The 19,962-nt window shown below is 47.4% G+C and overlaps 1 protein-coding gene across 4 annotated transcripts in view; it reads left to right on the top strand.

The window, feature by feature from the left end:
- The window catches only part of PRDM1 (PR/SET domain 1), a 102,474-nt gene that overhangs the window by 64,484 nt on the left and 18,028 nt on the right, over positions 1-19,962 (top strand). The window contains exons 1-2 of one of the 4 annotated variants that reach the window (XM_064447532.1): positions 12,613-12,927; positions 14,443-14,691. In XM_064447532.1, coding sequence (XP_064303602.1) covers positions 14,509-14,691 — 183 coding nt within the window. In that variant the 5' untranslated portion in view covers positions 12,613-12,927; positions 14,443-14,508. Of the gene's footprint in view, positions 1-12,612; positions 12,928-14,053; positions 14,181-14,226; positions 14,692-19,962 lie in introns of those variants that run through there. The other 3 variants (XM_064447533.1, XM_064447534.1, XM_064447531.1) reach the window with 3 other exon arrangements.

Raw genomic sequence — 19,962 nt, 5'->3', positions numbered from 1 at the left:
GGACAGCATATGTGGCAGGGGAGGGTGGTGGCTGTTATTGCCAGGGGTGTTCGAATACTGTCCCTCTACCAGGAGCACTTCCCGGTTCCCGGATCTGCACACGTGCTTCACTTACATTGGGTTTCTGTCAGAGCAAGAGCAGGACACACACCAGTCCTCTCCCCACCTCCATCCCTGGCTCCCACGCCCAGCAGAATTGCTTTTGAGCTAGAAGCTAACCTAGACAGTGGGCAGAGCAGCCCCTCCAGGAGCTGTAGGAGGGCATCACGGCTGGCTTCAATGAGTGAACATTGTTGGGTCTAGAACTGAGCACCTAAACCGAGAGCAGAAGAGTGCCTGCTTGGTGCATGCTTACTGTAAACTGTCCTGAGGCCAGAGAGTCATGCAAAGGAGCTGTTTTTAAAAGCCTATGGACAAGAGCTGAACCTGGAGGGAATTATGAAGGAGGAGAGATTGCTCCTGGAAATCAGCAGTGTCAGGGAAGAGGGAAACTGAGAGTAGGGTTGGTACAAGACTGAGGGATTTATCTTTATGGGTTATTGTAGACGAAGACAAGCAAGTTTGGTGTTAAAAGCGGGTGGATGTAAGCCAGCTCTGATCCAAAAGCTGCCTGACTGCATTAGCATGGTGCTAAGCCCAAGCTAATATATCCGGCTTCTCACCAGGGCTTATTAGCTCGGGCTCAGTGCCATACTAACATAGTCACAGGACTTCCAGTTGGCTTGACACCATGTCTGATCAACGTGTGAACTGAGCTCACTGCTACATGCCTGCAGAGGAGCACCAGGAGATGCCTGAAGACATGACTACACCACGCTGCTGTTCGGGCTGTGGAGGCCGGGCCTGATAGTGAGCGGGAAGGGGCACGTGAGGATGGAGTGTGCGCTGTGTTTGCGTAGATCAGGAAGGGAAAGAAGTGCAGTGCAGATGAGGACCCAGGAGGGACTGAAACTGGCTCGATGAGAAGACTTGGCACAAGGAGCTTGGGTGTGGGAGAGGAAAATGGGAGTGACTGGAAAGGGAAACTACAAGAGGGGTCAGGAGGACTAGGTGAGGACTGGCTGGGCAAGAAAACCAATCAGAAGTCTGAGGTGAGGTCTGGAGGATGGGCTGAGACAGGAAAAGAGGAGAGAAGGAACAAACTCTACACCAAGTCTGGCATGAAACTGAGACACCTGAAAGCAGGCATTCCTCTGCTTCCAGCACATCACCTGGGGAAACCCCCGAGCAGAAGTGTCTTATCCCTTCCAGTGCTTATGGTGACCTTGCCAAAAACAACCGCACGGTTGCTCTGAGCCAGGTCCGCTAGTTTCCCTGCAGAGGTCTGCCCGTGGCGGATCAGAATATCCCAGCTCTGCTGATGATCCCTGTGGGCATCAGTGTGATGCCGGGTCATGGGATAGCTGCTTTTTCTATTTGCAGTTTCAAAAACTGGCACAAAACCTGTTGAAGAACATTATGAAAATTGCAAACTCAAGTTCTCCAGAGTTTAGATTGTTAGACTAACCCCAGTTTGATCCTCTTATGCACTGTGATACAGTCTTTAATTACTCATTTAATTACTGTGTTTTCTACTGGTTACTTGCCTCATTCAGGCATCAGACGAGCTTGCTAGGGGAGATGAATTGGGGTGGTGTAATAAAGTGTTATCTTTAAGACTCCTCTTCCCCCCATCTCATTTGCTGCAGTGTAAGGAAGTAAAACGGCCATGGTAGGAAGTGTTGCTCTTCTTGGGGCAGGTGACCTCTGCTCTGAGGAACCAGGTGTTTCTGCCCATGATTCTGGGTAAGGTTCATGCCAGTTCACCTCAGTAAAGCCTTTCGCAGGTGGTTATTAATTTTGACATCTTCTGTGTGCCTGATGTGAAGCCCTGCAAAATAGAGAGCCATCACAGATGCCAGGAAGAGAAATGCTTATAAGAAAGTTATAAGTCATGCTGAGTAAATCAGCTGCTCTGCATCCCAAAATTAATGTACACTTTTGATGTTAATGTTGTGTCTCCATACCCCTTCTGAGCAAGAATAGCAATAATACCTTCATCAGCATATGGGGGAGGTATTGTGAAAATCAGATTGGTCATGATTTGATATTTGTGAGGCATTCAAGTGCCGCTGTTGTGATGAGCAAAGTGGAAAAATACAAGACAAAATTGGTTTATCTTCCATTGGAACAGTCTGTGGTAAAAGTAAGGCACTGGGCCTTCCAAGGAGAAATAAGAGAGGAAAAACCTGGGGAAATTACTTTTTTTAGTGAGCAGTCTTCTTTCTAAACACTAGATGAGGAAGAGATCTGGTGGAAAAAAAAAAAGCTGGTGCGTTGTATGCCAGGAGTGCAGAACTGAGTTTCTGTATGCGATTCTACACCTGGCACCTCCTACCATTTGAAAGCCTGCCTGATTTTGCACCATAATAGTCGCCTCTACTGTCATTTTGGAGGTTTGTCTCACTGCAAAGCCTGGCTTTTTATGTGAGGCTGTTGTCTTGCAAATCTGATGGTTCACTGTAGATTTTTACAGAACTTTGACTCAGCTTCAGGAAGGAGGAATGAAGAAGCAGAAGAGTGAACTTCTGGAAGCTGAAACCCTCCTTTCCCTGTGTTTGAGCAATCTGCGCTCTTATGAAACCTTTTGAAATCTCATGCGCTTGATGTCTTTCTGACCCCCAAAATTATTCTTGTGCAAATGTTGACACCCAGCAGAGATTAAATCATTGACTTAGGAAAACAAAAACATATCTAGCTTGTCAGAAACTGCAGGATTCCAACAATATGCTGGCTACACCAGCCTTTCTTTTTTCTTTTTTTTTTCTTTTTTTTTCTTTTTTTTTTTTTAATTGCTTGTGGTTAGTTGGCAGGTGGCAATGTGAATCAGGTTATATGTATCTGAGGGAGCAGAATATTTTTTCAGTTCATATCAACCCGAGCCCGTGTCACGTACCAAACTGGTTTTTATTTTCTGGTCTTCTCTTCTGCTCATGAATCTTCTATGCGCTTATGATTTTGGTATGTTTACTAATTTCATGTTGACAGTTTTAATTACATGCTCCCAGAGTGCATAAGCACAACAAGAACTAGATATGTTTTCCAATAGAATTCATTCAGGATGTGTGTAAATTTTCGGGAAGGGGAGGGCGGGGGGGCGGGGGCGCAGGGGGGAGGTTGTACCCATAGCTCACTGGAATCAAAGGACGTCAAAGTTTCTCTGCCGACCCCCTGCAGTCATTGGTGTTTGGATTATTCTGACACTAAATTTCTTTGATTTGATTGTTGAAGGAAAGTAAACTGAAAGCGGACGGATGAAACATCAGAAAAAATGTTGAGGTTTTGGCCTCCCATATCATGCCCTTAGACACCAGGCAGGGAAAAAGGAACAGTTACAATCCAGTGATTCGTGGATGCCTGTAAAGCCGGAAGATGCATTTAAACTTGATTTTATGTCTTAGAATTTTTAGGGTCACTAGGTAATTCCAAAAAGAAAAATACGTCTCTACAGACTTTGCCGTGCATAGGAGGAGGGATCTGCCCACTAATAAACTAGCAAAAACGCAATATACTCTTGTTGTTCCAAAAGTGACAATTTTGAGTTCTGCTGTTTGGACACGAGTTTTGTTTTTTCTGTTTTAAATTAAAGGCGTGGCTGAATGTTGATTACCCCTATGATAAAAGCAGTAAAAATAGGTGCAAAATGGCTCTTGTGCAATGTTGTACTTTATTTTAAACTGGCTTACACATCTTAATGCATTATGACAATCAGAATTATCAGGCCACCAGGCGGAGAGGAGTTTGTTTTGTTAATTGCTCTTGTTAAGCCTAATTACAGAACGGGGTGGAGTGGATGCGAGGGGAGGGAGGGAGGAATCTGCCAGCAAGAGGAAGTTCTAAAATCCTCAGAGCGGTTCCAGGCAGTGCGTGTTGGGGAGCGAGCGCGGGGGTGTGGTGTGCGTGTACGGGTGTGCGAGCGTGAGCGTGCGTGCGTGTGTGTGTGAGGGTGTGAGAGTGAATGACAGACTTTCCATATGGACTAACATCCTGAGATGCATGAGCTGGAGGTGGGGAACCTGTGCTGTGCGGACACATGAAGGTACAGCTGAACAAAGAACTGTGTTGTATTTTGCTTTATGAATGAACTCCTTTTTCTTTTTTTTTTTTTTTTTGGGGGGGGGGCGGGGGGAAGGCATGATGCGGATTACTTACTTTGCTGTTAATTTTTGAGTTTCGTGTTAGATTGAGCGTTAGAGTGGTTTGCTGATGCGACGTGCCAACCTTTGATACTGTGGGTTGCCAGCACAAGGTGTGTGTACGTAGCTGCGGGTTGGTATGCTAAATCCCTTTGAACCGTTTCCCTCCTTCCCGGTGATTGCAGCAGAGTAAGCGCTGCCCACAAACTGATGTTTGTTTAGACTTTCCAATGGAAAGCATCCATCCAAAGAGCCCTCCTGCCCTGCGTTATTCTGGATTGTTTGTGTGCCCCACATTTATGCTGCTGGCGACTTAACTGTGCCTGACCTGCATTGTCAGCCCCCTCCGTTGCCTCGGGAGCCTCCGGGACAGAAGTTTCTGATAAGGCAGTTTTTGAGCAAGCCAGACGCAAAGTCAATGATTATATAACAAACCTGTGCTCTTCTCCGGGGTATGTTACCTGACTTGTTTGCTGCCAAGGTGGTTTTATTGTTTTGGCTACTGGGTGGAGGGAGGAGACTAGAACAGCAGAGGAGTCACGCTTTTGTTTTGCTTAATTATAATGTACGCCTTTAATAAAACCTTTTAGTGCCATGCATTAAATGGCATTGCAATCCTGCACAAGAAGAAAAATGCTACTGCTGTTGTAGCTGACAGCTGAGTGGTTAGATGGCCAGCGTGGGTCTGAGGCTCAGAAGCCTTTTCTTTGCTGGCTGGAGATACTGCTGGGTAAATGTGTTTACTTTTTCCGTAGTATTTATACTAGTTAATGTGTCGCGCTAGATAAATCTACTTCCTGAGTCCATCTTTCAGCTCGCTCTCTTCCCTCCCAATTGACAAATGGTTTGAGTTTGACACTATTTTATCAGTTGAGCCCCTGCTGGGTGCTGCATGCCTGCTTGTTTCTGCTTTATCGTGAAAAGTGAATTATCTGCAATATTTTGTTACCGTCTAACTAGCAGTTGGCAGGCTTTCCTATACGAACTGATTTAGATTTCAGCAAGGGGAGGCTGTTGTCTTCCTCTGCAAAGCCCAGTTGTTGCTCTCCAGGAAAACAAAAGATCCCAGAGCTTTCTGCACCGCAATCTGCTGCTGTCCCACTTTCAAGGAGGTGTTTTGTTTGCTGCGGCAGCTTCCTATCTTAAAATGATAAATTGAGCGGACGTGTGCACTGTTTTAAACCTCTGTCTCTAGGGCTTTGGGTTCACTTAGGATAAAATACATTATTTTGTGGTAGGCCAGGGTGCGATTTACACTTTGCTTAAAGATTACAAAGCAAAAGGGAAAGCATCAACATCTTCAGCATTGTAGTTTGATGAGGAATAGCTGTCAGAAGAACTCTACTGACTTACCTCAAGTGGGTTGCAAATGCATTAGGGATTCATTAATATTAATAGTAGAATAGACATTTCCTGTATTCATTTGACATCTTCCACACTCTTTTTTTTTTTTTTTTGCTTTTTTTTTTTTTAAGAGCAACTTGGAGTGCAGTTTTAACACTTATTCAAGTTAATACAAGGATGATAAGCTAAAGTTAAACAGAAGGAGACCCCTGAGTGTGTGGGGTCGGTCTCTAGGAGTCCTGGAATTTGGTGCCGTGCTTTAAAGATTGTGGTAAACTCTTGGGTGAGGCTTTCAGGGCAGTTTGCAGAATGGGTCTGCTAGGTATGATTGTAACCAGAAGAAATTGTTGGCAGAAGAAATTGTTCTATGAGGGTGATGGGAAGGTCACTATCAAAATGGCATGTAAGGGTTAATAACTTCGTAGATTTCTAGAGTGGACATAGTAGTGGCTTTTGTTCACCTACTGGTGAAAAAAAAAAGTATCCAAACCCCTTCTTCAGTCTTCAAGTGTTTAGTGAGGTTGGCTGAACAGTTCAGTTTGAAAAATAAATAGATGCAAGGTAATTTTTACTTACTTTCTCTTTTAAGTCTTGTGATACACATTTTGGTGTTTCTGCTTTGCCACCAGTAGGCTTCCAAGCTTTCTTCAAAAAAAAAAAAAAAAAAAAGAGAAAACCACTGAATATCTTTGAGATGTAAAATAAACCCAAGAATATTGTCAGCACCAAGAGGGAACATGTAATTGTGATGCTAGTTTTTCAGTGTCCTGCACAGCACATCACAATTTCAACGCCCTGAGCCCTTTAACTAGGAGAACTCATTGTAGTAAAGTGAGGCAGGGGCTTGCTTTTTATAGAAAAGAGAGCTAAGAGTCGCAGTCCATAAAACGTCAAAAGAAAACGATAAGCCCCCACAAAGCGCCTAGTCTGGCAAGACTAGTGATGCAGCAGCTACAAGCACAGAAGTGCACACAAGTTTGGCAGCTCTTAGGGATAGGGCAATTTGAATTGTCAGTGTGCGTCTGCTCTACTTGTTGAGCCTAATGAAAAGTACAGTTTAATCACTGGTGTGCCAAATTGACCATGATTAGCTGTTATTGCAGATTAGTGCATTGTCTGGGGCTCCAGAATTATTGATCCGGGTGCTGTGCTCTCGTGTTTTCTGTGCCCTCTATCGTAACCTCTTCTTAGTGCTTAGGGGAGGGAAGCAGGAAAGGAGAGTAGGAGGGAAGAAGTCCAGATGGGAAGAAAACAGGTCCTGAAAAGACCACATAGGAACTAGGTCAGGTGCTCTGGAGATTAAAGAAGCATGCTTCATCCCTGGACGCAGGAGGCAGGGACAAGTAGCATACAATTACGAGGAATTAGAACGGCAACAAGTAGTGCAGATTTATCAGCTTTAATTGTCTATTGTCAGGACAGAGCCCTTCTTGTAGATCAGGCGCAGCCAATGCTTTAATACCTCTAATGGACTCTCTATTGTGGGATTATCTCTCATAAGGACAATGTCTTTCTTAAAACTAGTCGTTTTGGGAGAGGGGGAAGAAAAAAAAAGAGACAAAGAAAAAAAAAGAAGTAGCTGCAGCCCTCGTTTTTTTCTCTCTGGTTTGTCACATTCTGCAGGAAGTAGCTGAGAGCCCAGTGTTGCTCTTCTGTCAGCAGCCCTATTCCTTCAGGGGAACTGATAGATACCTATTGAACATTAACCCCTTTGCTCCACCTTCCCCAACGAGCTCCTCCAGAAACAATAGCTGGTTGATAAAGAGCAGATAAGCAAGGACACCCGGCTTAAGAATCTCTCTGCTATCTTTATTTTAAAAGCTTTCCTGGGTTTTGCAAAGTAAACATTACAACATTTAAAGAAGGATAAGGTGTCAACTATTTAATGAGAAGTTGTGTTTAATAGCAGAGGAATTCTTCCCTCCCCCAGCCAACACACAGGTATGAAAAGACTGTTATTTCACCACCGTGGGGTAGGGAAGGTGGGGAAATGATGACTGTACTCTTAGAAGCTTAAAAAGTGGTTCTTCAGCCCACCCGGCCAGATTCCCTAATCGGCTTCAAACACAGTCTCTATTTTGAATCCTTTGGTCCTAGATGCACGGTAGTCATGTTGCTGGATCTGTGATAATCTGTGGGTAAATATTTTCATTTCCACCATATGCTCTTGGTCATGGTGTGTAGCTGTTGTTTTTGTTCATCTGTTTTGAAACACGTTCTGTGGCCAGTTCTCCGTCTGAGAAAAGTGGCATGGTTCCACCCATGAGTCTCACCTTCCTTCTGCTGTGTTCATCAGCTCCAGGAGGCTGGGCAGCCTGGAGAGTATCTGAAGCAAAAACTGAATTGAGTAGGAACAGAGCCTGAAGTTTCACTGTGGTTCGTATCACTATGATGTACCAGGCAGGTTGAGGAGAGAATGCCCCAAAAAGTGTCATGCTGCGAAGTTGGGAGGAGACATGAAGATTGAATTAATACAGTTAATTTTGAGGTGGCTTCGTTTATTGCAGGTTGTCCTGAGCTTGTTGCAGGGCTGATGTCTTTGAAATATTCACAGGGGTGAGCCTGACATGTCCCATCCCTCCTCTGTAACAATCTGGTAATCAGCCTACTTTAAAGGAAAATTTCCCAAAGCGCACCCTTTCTTCAGTCCTCTGTCATCAGTGAGGTTGGAAAGTGGTTGGAATGGTTTGGCCTGTTCTCATTCATTTTTCCTCAGATTCAGTTGCTATGGACAGAATATTCAAAAGTCCATATTTTGGGATGTGGAAGGTTGGTTTTTGTGCTCAGTTTTTCTCATCGGGTATAAACTTGGGTTGGCAGAAACCTGCAAAGACAATAGAAGTGGTGTTGTATGGGTTCCTGGCTATTTATACCTACCTTTCCTAAGACCGCTCAGACGTGTGATGGGAAGGCTGGTGGTAACCAAGAGAGGAACATCTGTCGTGTTTGCTGTGAGGCATTTCCCTTCTCGTAAGGGACAAGGAGATGATGGTTCCTTACGTCACTGCAGACCCTGAAGTCTGCTGCCTTCTCCCACAATGAAAAAAAAAAAGTGCAGTGACAAAGCCTTTACTGCTGCTGCTTTCTCAATACCTTCACCCCAGCTTGCTTCCTGGGAAACAAGAGTGGCTTCAGACTGTTTTCGTCTTTGCTGCTCAGCTGCGTTTGCAGCAAAGAGAAGCCCAACTTCTCACAGTGACTTCTTGCCCTCCTGATAGCAGGCCCGGACAGCCTCAGCTCCTTCTTCTCAAACTCAAGCCTCAACAAGAGGAAATGGCTGAAGGTTAGTTCTCGCTTCTGTGTGCTGCAAGAATGTTTTTTCCATTGGAGGAGGGTTGTTTTGGCTTATTCATAAGTCATCTGAGCAGTGTTTTAATAAGGCCTAGCTGGAAACAAAAAGGGATATGGTATTTTAGTTTCACTCCTTTTTTCTCTTTTAAAGGAAATTTCTTGAGAGGATAAACCAACAGAAAACCAAAGAGGTGTTAAGGCTTGCACTAGGCAGTAGCTGAGAGTGCAGCCAAAAGAACTGCTCTTGGTATTGCACAGCCGAGACAAAAATAAACGTAAAGGCATTTGCAAGTGCTAGGAGGCAATGACCAGGGTGCTCTGTAATTAAAGGCAGTCCCTGAAAGCTGCACGTGTTAATTCAAAAGCCTCCTGGCTACAACATACACCACCCCAAATGCCCTTGCAAAAACCTTCATGTAGATTCAAGTGCAATTTTAATTTCTCTCCTTATAGGCAATACCATGCTTGAAGTAGTCTAGGGCATACAAAGCCTCTGAGATTGTATCTGAAGCCTATAGGCTGTGTTTTGTAAAGGTCAGACCAGTCTGTGAGAAGAAGGCTTTAACTTTTCCTGTTGCACAGTCACTAGAGTGTGCTGGGTCTCTCTCCTTCCCTTGAATCTGACAGCAACCACGTTTTCAGAAGCGTGGCCCCAAAACGCCAGTGCGTCTTAGCAGAACTTGAAAGCAAGTTCTTCTTTAAGATTTCTCAGTTGGCTTTTAAAAGATGTGCAGTTGTGCAACTACATCATGTACCTTCTCCAAGTAATGACCACAACTGGTCCCCAAATGTTTACCAGCACAAGGATGCCTACATGCAGGAAGTGGGAAATGGGGGTGGGTCTGGTAGTCACTCTTGATGTGGTCAATCTGCCACTGACCTTGTTTGGGTAAGGGGAAGGGGAGGATGTGAAAATGAGACTCTGCTTTAATCTCTTGTGTGCATTTTATCTCCCCTCCAACTTTCTAAAGAAGTTTCATCTATTAGAGCCAGCTCTCTTCCCTCCGTCTTCCCCTTACAATTACAGTTCTCGCAGGCGCAGGGAGAACAGCAGCGGCGGCGGCAGCTGAGGCTGCGTCGCGCGGGCTTGTTGTTGAGCTGAAGTGGTGATAGCATCAAAGGAAATGGATGGGGATTTCTGAGATCAGAGCTGTTAGGGCCATTCATGATTTGTTGCCAGGCTGAAAGCTGCTGCAGAGAGAGCTGCCTGAGAAATGCTGATTAATACGGTAATTGAGGTTTTCTATGAGCGAGAAGGAAAAAATGAAAATATGACTAAAAATGTTCTTTTTGAAATGAACAACATTTTGAGATTGCACATTCCAGACAATAGCAGCTACTGGTATGAAAGATTTCTATAAAAGAGCAGAAAACTGCTCGTTGAACAGGGCGTCTTTTTATGTTTCTCTATTAAGGAGGAAGGTCAGAAGGTCAGTCTATATATTTCTTTAATGGCAGAGTTGCCTTTGTGGTTCTTACTTTGGTACACATTCTTAACAATTTGTTTCTGTCTCTTCTTTCTTGATAAAGTTAGTTTTATTCCAGATCAGGCACCATTAGGCTAGACCTGCACACCAGTGAAATCCCTTCTCCTGCGCTACGGTAGTTCTGACTGAGACACCTGGAGCTAATTTCAGGATAGCCTCGGAGTGTGCCGCGGAGTTATTTGAAGTCCATAGGCTCCATAGGCTGTACCCGCCTTCCCAGGCCCCGGGGAGAGAGACACACTGACCTGGGATATTGGCATCCTCCTGTCATCCTGACGAATATTTCACTTCATCTGATCTGATCTAATCTCTGCTTCCTCTTCTTCTCCAGCCCAAAAGCATTCTCAGTTCCTTGAAAGGCAGATTTGCTTTTCTCCTGCTCTCCTTCACATTAAGAAGATCAGACCCTGAAGGAAACAAATCAACCCTTTTTTCTCCCCCCCCCCCCGTTTTTTTTTTTTTTTTTCTTTCAAGCTAACAGGGAAGTGAAAAGCTCTGAAACAGCTGCCTCTCAGAGTGAGACTATTTTTCGGTAAAATAATCACCTTCAGTATGACTACATTGTTTTTCTGTTCTATGCGGTGTGACTCAGCATCAGTTAATTAACCCAATCAAGTAGGCCGGATTTCTCTCCTTTAATGAATGGTTCTTCCTACTTCAGAGCCTTCCTAGACCTCATTTTGGATGCGCCTCGGTTTTACTGGGTATATCCAATTACATTTATATCCTTCAGCCCAGTGCTTGGGCCACCTCTCTTGTGGAATTACGCCGTGGTGGAAGTTAAGCCAGGACACTCACTTGCAAGCAGTTGCCCTACTTATGTCTGCTGCCACGAGCCCTCCTGTGTTAGCGCATACGGAAGGTCTTTACACAGATATACTATTCTCAGCATCGCAGACCGAAAATGGCAAGTAATCCTTTCCACACGTCTTTTTATCAGAGGGAGGAGGAGCAGGTTAAGGGGAAAGGGATGTGTGTACACTGGTCAGAGAGACAGGCAGGCACCCGGTTGCATAAAACGTGCTTTGTTTTTTTCCCCTCTTTCTGCCTTTCTCCTGTGAAGAAATACGTAACACCCAGATCACCCCAAAATACAAGCGCGTGTGTGTTTAAGAGAAGAATGTGAAACTAGCTGCCACATAAAGGGCTAGAAAAGCGATGAGAAATAAGCTCGCAGATGTGCGAGAAGAAGGAAAAGTAGTAGAGCTGCTAGCGTTCGCACTGGGCTGTAGATGGCTATAAATGGAATTGTGCATCACCGTTCCTCTGAGCCCGGGGACGCCTTGCTGAAGAGACAGGACCACTGAAGGAAGTAAGGCATCTGGTTGTTTTGTAATGAGAAGCAGGAATGCTCTTAATAATAAACAAACAGGACATTGTATGCCATCATCACAGGATGTCCTTCCTTCAGCCAGCATGCTGACTTGGATTGGAGGGAAAAAAAATGGGGTGCAGGGTCCGCTAATTGCCATGGCAATCCTCCTTCCATCACCAGCGTGCTCCGGGACGGTCGCTCACACATTGCCCTGCGCAGGGTCAGTGCTCGTTTTCTTACCGCGCTGCAGAAGAGGCGCTGACTTTGGAAACGCTGCCTGCCTTGCCCCACTCTTGTGAGCTTCCCTGCTATTGCCTAACGAGACGGGGGGGGGGGGGGGAAGGGGAAGATTTTATTTACAGGAAGAAACAGATGTTTTTCCTAATTCCTTTTACAAGCGTTGATTAGAGGGAGACTCTGGAAAGGGATAAAATCAGAACTCTGAAACTCCCAAATTGGTCATATCAAGTAAAGTACTGTAATTGCTGAGGTTTGGGAGTAAGCGCTTTCAGTTGGGTTTTAACCAATATTCTGGAACCTGGGGGTCATTTCAGTTTTTATTTTTGTAGCGTTCTATCTTTTCAAATTGAGGGAGAATGAAAGCAGGTACGTGTTGAACCCCGGAGCTTAAAATAGCACGGAAAAGAGATTTCTAGTGAAAACTGCCTCACGCGCACTTCTGGTGAAGGGCAGAGAGGTGCCTGCCTACCAGACCCAGGCCGCCGGACAGCGCCGCGGTTCTCCGGGCTTACGCAGAGGCCGTCCCCGGCCGTCACATCGAAAGGGGAGAGAAAAATAATAATTTAAGAAAAAAAAAAAACAAAAACACAGAAAAAAACAACCCAAAAGGCGGCGGTGGGTTGCGTGGGGGCTCGGCGCAGGGCAGGGGCCGCAGGTAGGGCCCCACCTCCCGCCCCTCTGTGAGGAGAGGAGCCGGGGAGGGAGAGGAGAGGAGAGGGAGGGGCCGGGCCGGTGCGTGGCGGGCGGGCCGGGCGCGATGGGCGGGCGGGTCGAGCCGAGCCGAGCCGTGCCGTGCCGTGCCGTGCCGTGCCGGGGCGAGGCGAGGCGAGCCGAGGAGATCGGGGCGCTGTGGCAGGCGGCCCCCCAGCGTTTCCCAGAGGCAAGAGCAGGGCGCGCAGCAGCACCTGTCTGACAGTGGGGGAGGAGCAGGAGGGGAGCGGCGGCTGGAGGTGTGAGTCAGTCTCCCGGGGACCCGGCCGCTGGAAGGAAGGAGCGATGTTTACTCTGTAGAGATGAGCCAGGCTTGCCGCCGACGGTGGGCTTCCCTGTGGAAACGCGCGCGGACTCTGCCCCGGTAAGGAGCGCGGCGCCTCTCCCCTCACACCTTCCCCCCCCCGCACCTCCCCGGTTGCCTCTCGCCTGCCCCGGCCCCGGCGCCCGGCGGACGGAGCAAAAGTTCCCTCGTCGCTTCTCCCCGGCTCGGGAGCGCTCCACTGATCGGCATGAACCCTTTCGCTCCGCCGCGCAACTGTCACCCCCCCCAACACACGCCCCCCGAGTTTCGCTGTTAGTCTCCTCTCCCCCTTCTTAACGCCGAGAGTCAGTGAATGCCGCACCGCCTGCCTCGGCTGCAGCGGGACGGGGCGCGGGGGCCGGTCCCTGGGGGAGCCGCGACCCCCCGCCGCCTCAGCCCTCCGCGGGCGCCCCGGCCCTGAGGGCGGGAGGGAGAGGCGGCCCCGCCGGCCCCCCGCCGGCCCCCCGCCGGCCCGGGGGCTGTCAGCCCTCCGCCTCGCCCTCGGGAGACCCTGCTCTCTCTGACCCCGCGTTTCGTTTTTTTTCCCGGAGGAGGGATGGGAGTTTCACAGTAGCCGCGTATCCGAAAAGGAAAAATGAAGGGATTTTACACCGGGCTGGAACGTCATTCCCGGCTACCGGCAGATTTTGGTCTCTAGTGAGCCTTATGGAAAGAGCCCGACCTAGTACCTGTGTCTGGGGATAGGTTTGATAATAGTGCTTCCCTCCTGAATAGGCAGAGGGGCTGAAGGACTTGGTGGAATTGCCCTGCGAGGCTCCTATCCAGTGCTTTGGGCTAGCAGTTCTCGGAGGTACCATCCAAATCAAAAGGGATAGAGCAACTTTTTACAACTATTTATTTTATTTGTTTCCTCTGCTCCTTTCCTCGTTCGGCCCCCGGGAATGCGTTGCGGAGCTTTGTGCAGGGCTGCTGCTGCTGCTGCAGTGATGCTGGCAGGATGTCGGCTTTCTCAGCCTTCCATGCCAAAGGATAAGGGGACGTCAGGAGGAGGCGGCGGGGGGGCCAGGTTGTTTTGAAAGTTGTTTGTGTGTTGAAAGCCGGTGGGAAAGTTCAGGCTTCCCCATTTGGAAGAGGCAAGGCTGGGTTCCGCTCTTCCAACATGCGCTTTCCATTTTTAGCTTCATTCAGACGCAGACAGCAGCTCCTTTCCTCTTCCTCTCCTTGTTTGTGACACTTTTCTGAGGCAGCTTTTCCACAGGCGACTAAGTGGTCTCGTGGCCATGACCCCACGTTTTCTTCAGCATGGGATTTTTTTTTCCTCTCTGAGGCATTAAGGAAAGGGTCTGAAAAAGGTAAAGCGGTTGTCAGCCTAGGGATTTTTTTCCTCTTTGTTTCTGGTCCCTCCTCGTTATTACCGAGGCTGGCGTTTTAAGGTGCTGCTGCTTCAGTCAGAGCAGCTTCGTTTACAATGCTTTTTGGCTATTACTCAACTGTACCAGCTATCCTGCATATGCTTTTAAAGTGTCACAGACTACTGTGTTAGTCACGCTGTCTCAACGGAAACCACAACACTGAAGGACAATGAGGATTAAAGGCTGTTTTCTTATTTTCCAGGCTGCTACACAGTGTAGCTCGGACGCTGTGAGTTTCAAGAATCTGGTGAAAGGGAGAGAGTGGACAATGAAAATGGACATGGAGGATGCTGACATGACTTTGTGGACGGAAGCTGATTTTGAAGAGAAGTGCACATACATTGTAAACGATCACCCGTTGGATCCCAGTGCCGATGGAGGCACCCTAACTCAGGCAGAGGCTTCCTTGCCAAGGAACTTGACTTTCAAATACGCATCTAACTGCAAAGAGGTAAGCGGCAATGCTCTGGGGAAGGTTGGAGTCAGACAAGCCAAATCACAGCGCTTTGGAAAGTGTGTGCTCACCCTGGCTTCCATTCTTGAACACACACACACACACACACACACACACCATCAACAACAACAAATGCTGCCCGCTGGCTTTTCAGATGGGGCCCTAATAAGTCTTTTAAGAAACTGTGAGCTGGTCATCTGTCATGTAATATTTTCACTGGAAATCACCACCAGCCTATCCCTGAAAATGGTTCTGTACCAATTCGCAAACAGTTAAATTTTCACACAATTTGAACAGCATCTGAATAAGCATATTTAAACTGTGGGGTAGTTCTCTGTGCCAATTTCTAGACTGCTGTTTGCCAGGACCATTCATTGCCTCTGGCTCAGAGATTAAAGTGCCTCAGTTGTCCAATAAATAGCTTTAAAAAAACTAGAGGGGGGAAAAAAAAGCCAAATTCCTGGAAGTGTGTTTAATTATTTCTTTTTGTTTTCCCTCTGGTTATGAAATTGCTTTATTCTTGTCGTGAGCTTGCCGTATTCCCGACTTCCTAAATTCTTAAAAACTCCGGCATATCGGTTAAGGAAGTGATGGTAGAACTGTAGCAAGCTTGACAGAAGGGTGGCCGTAGCTTAAATTAACTTTTGTTTATCTGGGACAGTATCTTCACTGGTAGCTAGCCGTGCGAGTCTGTCCTATCCTTGTCCCTGGAGTGGGTACATTCTTTGTTGTTGTTTCAGAAGGGCTGGAAAGAAATGAGCCCGGATGAGCAATTTGGTTTTGTGTTTACTCCTTCGTATAGAGTAGCTATTATAGCTAGGTGTGATGTTCGGCAGGGTAATAACCCAAGGGACAACCCTTCATTTCTCCTTGTGCTGAGACTTGTGGTATAGCAGCTATTACCTGTGCTTCTACTTTGGCTAAACACACTGACCACAGAGCTGAAAAGAAGAGGTACACTCATCCCTGCCTATCAAATATTTCCTTCTAAAGCAGGTACTTGTTTAATCCTGCGTACAGAAATACGGCCAGACCCCCAGCTGGAGGGTATTGGCACTGTGGAATTTAGCTTGGCAGTGCCTAATACAGTGCCTTGTAGGTTTGGTAAGAGGTTAAAGCTAAATTCTCCTGTAAAATCACTTTTCTTTTCCCGTCTGCCCTGCCCTGCCCTGCAGAACTTTGGCAGAGAAAGGACACGCTCCAGAAAAAAAGTGAGAAACCTTGTTTTGTGTTACTGCATTGTTAGATAGGTCTTACTTTGGCGGCAGGGGGGGAGCTGCGACTCTGCCGTGTGATATGGGAGGATTTCTTGGCTGAAGGTTGAGCTTGCAGTGCGGCAGCTTGGGCAGATCCTCGGCAGCCGGCTAGTGACTGATTGGCTGCTCGGGCTGCTTGCTCCCTCTGCCCGTGTTCAGTCCTGCTGCCGTGGCAGGAGACGTCCGAGGAGCTTTCAAAATTCCCAGCACTGTGTTTGGAAACACCGAGGTGTAATTTCCTTACCCTATAGCTCAGGTCAGTGAATCAGGGTAGGAGGATTGCTGCCACCTCTGTATAAGAGGTAGGGGGAGAGAGAAGTCACTGAAAGATTCTTGGTTCTTCCTTGTAAAATATGACCCGTGCAGCTCCCTGCTAGTGGGAGTCTGAATATAGGACATCCTCCTTTTGTTCTCTAGAGTTCCCCCCGGTCTTCTATTTGTGCTGAATAGCACCTACCGTAAGGAGCAATAGGAACTTTGGAACCCTGGCTTTTTCTAAGGTAGCTCTGAAAGAAAGGGCTGATCTGATCTCTCCCCTGCCGTCCCCCTTCAGTGAAAGCCAGGTCCTGTGAATGTACGAGCAGGTCACTCATTTGCTACTTTGCAGGGTGAAATAGTTGCAAATGGTGTAATCTGCTTGTGTTCTAGCAACTTTGGACATGAAACAATTTTTTTTTACTGTCTGCCTTCCAAGTCTGATTTTGTTCAGTGGGGTCAGGACTGGGTGTGTTGCTTTTGCGTATCAATGCTTGTGGGGTCAGCGAGTAGAGCCTGATTCCGGTTTTGGCCTCATGGAAAACCACTGGAGTCCTGACAGCTCGATAGGGTGGGTTTTTTTCACTTGCAAAATGATGAGGTAAGGCTTCGGGGGATGCTTGCGTGCGTGTTTGCCAGTGGATTTCAGATGTGAGCCGTCTTCATTGTTAACTTTGGGGAGAGCTGTGGCTTCATCTGGTTGAGAGTTTTAAATGCTGAGTCAGTTTATTGACAAAAATGTATATAGTACATCGCTTGTGAAATGCCATGACAGTGTTAGTCATGATTAGGTCATTAAATCCTAGTGCTGTCACGATTAGTATTGTATCTCCGCTTGGAGTAGGAAAAGTACTGCGTGCCTGCTTAGGAGGGAGGAAGTGCTGCCGCTGTTGTTTGGGGAGGGTTGCTTTTTTGTGTTTCTTTTCCTTGCATGCTTTGTGAAGTGAGTAGCTCCTCTTTAAAGGTTTATTGAATTTGCAAGGGAGTCCGTGACACGTCATGCTCTTGTTTATTCTTGGATCTTGATCGGGGATTTTTCTGAAGGACACATTTTTCACTATGTGTTCACACTATGTGTCAGCATTTTGAAAAATGAATTACTACTGCTCGTAACATCTTAGGCTGCTGGATTTACATGAAGTCATTTATTTATTTCTCTGTGTGAATTATTTACCCTTTCCTCCAGTTTCAGCAATTGACAAAAAAAGGATGAAACAGAGTGCCAAAAGCATGCTCTAGAAGGCCATATGTGAATAATCTTTCTCATAAAGACATTTAAAAACATGTTTTTCAATAATTTTTTCCTTTGGTCTCAGTCCTTAAAGCCTGAACAGCTCTTCTTGATATAAAGTGCCAGTTATTCTGCTCTCTTGAATATTGCTAGTGCCCCATGCTCTTCTGGGCACTTGGTGGAGAGAAACGTATCTCAGCAAACCCAGTACTTGTTGCATGGCTCTGATAAGGCCCTTCCTTAGAGGCAGACCCTGAATCAGTGATTTTTGATGGAAGCACTGATTTTGAGCTGTTACAAAGCGTGCCTCGCTGACCTCAGACACTTGTTCTCCCCTATGGCTTTTATTTCTTTTATATATGATCACTGAGGAAGCGGTCTGAAAGCATTTTATATCATGGCATCTCTCTTAGAAAACTGGTCACTGAAAGAAGGGGTAAAATTTGTGTGGGCTGACGTGACTCTAGAACTAGTAGTTAAAAAATAAATAAATCAGTGTTATTCCAGGACACCTGATGGCCTCCCCTGTTTGCGTTTGGAGAGTACAGTTATTTCACTGATGCCAATAAGAGTTTGTTCGGTGTTTGGGTTTTTTATTGTAAGTGGTTTAGTGGTCCCATTGCAAAATACCCTCCTCTGGGAGAATAACCAGGGGTTGATGTTTACTTCCAGTGCCCTCTCCCCAAAGATGTCGGAATGTTGGCCTTTCAAAGCGCCTTTTAATATCGTATTTGGAAGCGGGGCCCATCCGTCTCTTGCCCTGGGGCGGCGGGCAGGGCGGCATGTGCTCTGCCAGCGGGCTCCGGCTCTCCCCGGCTCCGGGCGTCCCCTGTCCCCGGCTCTCCCCGGCCGGCGGCCCCCGCCGCCGCATTAGGACCCTGGTCAGTTCCAGGGCGGCCGCCGCCGCCGCCCCGGGCGGCTCCGGGCTCCCCCCGCCGGGCCCGGCCGCCGCCGGCCGGCCTCTCCCCGCCCGCCCGGCCGGGCACCGCCAACGCCGCCGCCTCCAGGCTGGCGCTGGCCCCCGCTCGCCGGCCGGCCTCTCTCGGCACAGCTCGGACCGAGGGGAGAGCGGCTTAGCTCAGCCCGGCCTCGGCGGGGGCCACAGCTGCCCGGGAAGCGGCCTTGCAGCCTCAGGCTAACGTTTGGCTTCGTCTTCGTGCTAGCAATGCTCTTTCACCGAAAGGCAAAATGTGGTGGCGGCCCACTTGTGAGAGTGTTGAAAGTTGGAGCTTGAAGGGAGAGGGGGTTAAGTGTCTGTAGGGAGGAGATTGTTCTGAAAATAGCGCGTTGTTCCCGTACAGCATGGTTTAGACCCAGGAGGCTCCACAAGGGCCATAGGCTTTTATTTGTGGGGAGCCAGCTCAGGTCATGCTCCCCAGTGGTTCCCTGCCACGAGGCTGTTTCGGAAGGTCTCCTCACCGAGAGGCAGCAGTGTGCTGAAGGACACCTGGTGGACACAAGTCTGAAATGCCTCTCTGCGACAGCTTTTGCGGCAGCCTGCGGACGGCTTCCCCTCAGCTCTAGACGTGAAGTTCTTCGCTGTTTTGCCTACCAGCCCCTGACAGCTCTGTATTTCGTGGCCTCTCATTAAGCCGCCCCCCCTAAGCTGTGGCAGGGCAAGAGCTCCTTTTGGCTGCGGCAGTGGGGCCGCTTGCAGCCTGGAGCCAGCCTGTCCTGGCACTGCTCTCCTGGAGGGTACCCCTCCTCGACCACAGCAGCTGAGCTTGTGGGGGAACAACGGAGGCCAAGAACTGCTGACCAGAAAGCCACCCTTGGTTAAAAGTTATCAGGACAGCTTTAATTTGGTTTAGCAAAACTTAATTGTTGACATACACAGATGTGCAGAAATAACTTTCCGATGGGTATGGGCTGAGAAATCTTTGTGTGCAGCTGCACCAGGGGAGAAGCAAACACCTCATGTAAGGTGGATATCAAAAAGTATCTGCTGTGTCAGAGACACCAGTGCAGTGAGTGTTTCAAGTTGACTAGTTCAAGAAGTGATTTCTAGAGATTCTGAGAATTTCATTAAAGTAGTTTTAATTAAGGCCAAGATATTTTAAAACCATGAAAAAACTCAAGCTGCCATGCAGTAGAACTGGTAGGGTGTGCTGTAGTTTGGTCGTGAACTTTTCTTGAGAGGGCAGATGGATGTAAATGAAGATATATGGGGAAGATGAGAACAACATCTGCCTTTTTCAGCTCTCTGTGAGAAATGTATGAGCAAGACAAAAATAAAACTGAGCCACTGAGCTTGTTTCAGCTTGTGGTAGGTGTAGGAAAATTTCTGGAAGTCCCTTTTCTCTCTCTTCAGTCCAGATGCACAGGTCAATGGAGCATTTAACTACCTCTGCTGTTGACATTTAATTTTTTTTGTAGTGTGCTGAAACACATATTGAAACGCAGACAAGCGCAAACAGCTACCATGTACACCCAGCAGTCTGTTTCCGGGTGGATTACCTCCTTGATTCCATGGCTCTTGTTTGTCCCCTTTATTTTGACATTTAACATGGAATTATGATAGGCGTT

This window comes from Phalacrocorax carbo, chromosome 3 (assembly GCF_963921805.1).
Source record: "Phalacrocorax carbo chromosome 3, bPhaCar2.1, whole genome shotgun sequence".
Classification (NCBI taxonomy): Eukaryota; Metazoa; Chordata; class Aves; order Suliformes; family Phalacrocoracidae; genus Phalacrocorax; species Phalacrocorax carbo.
This window is presented reverse-complemented; position numbering and strand designations above follow the sequence as displayed.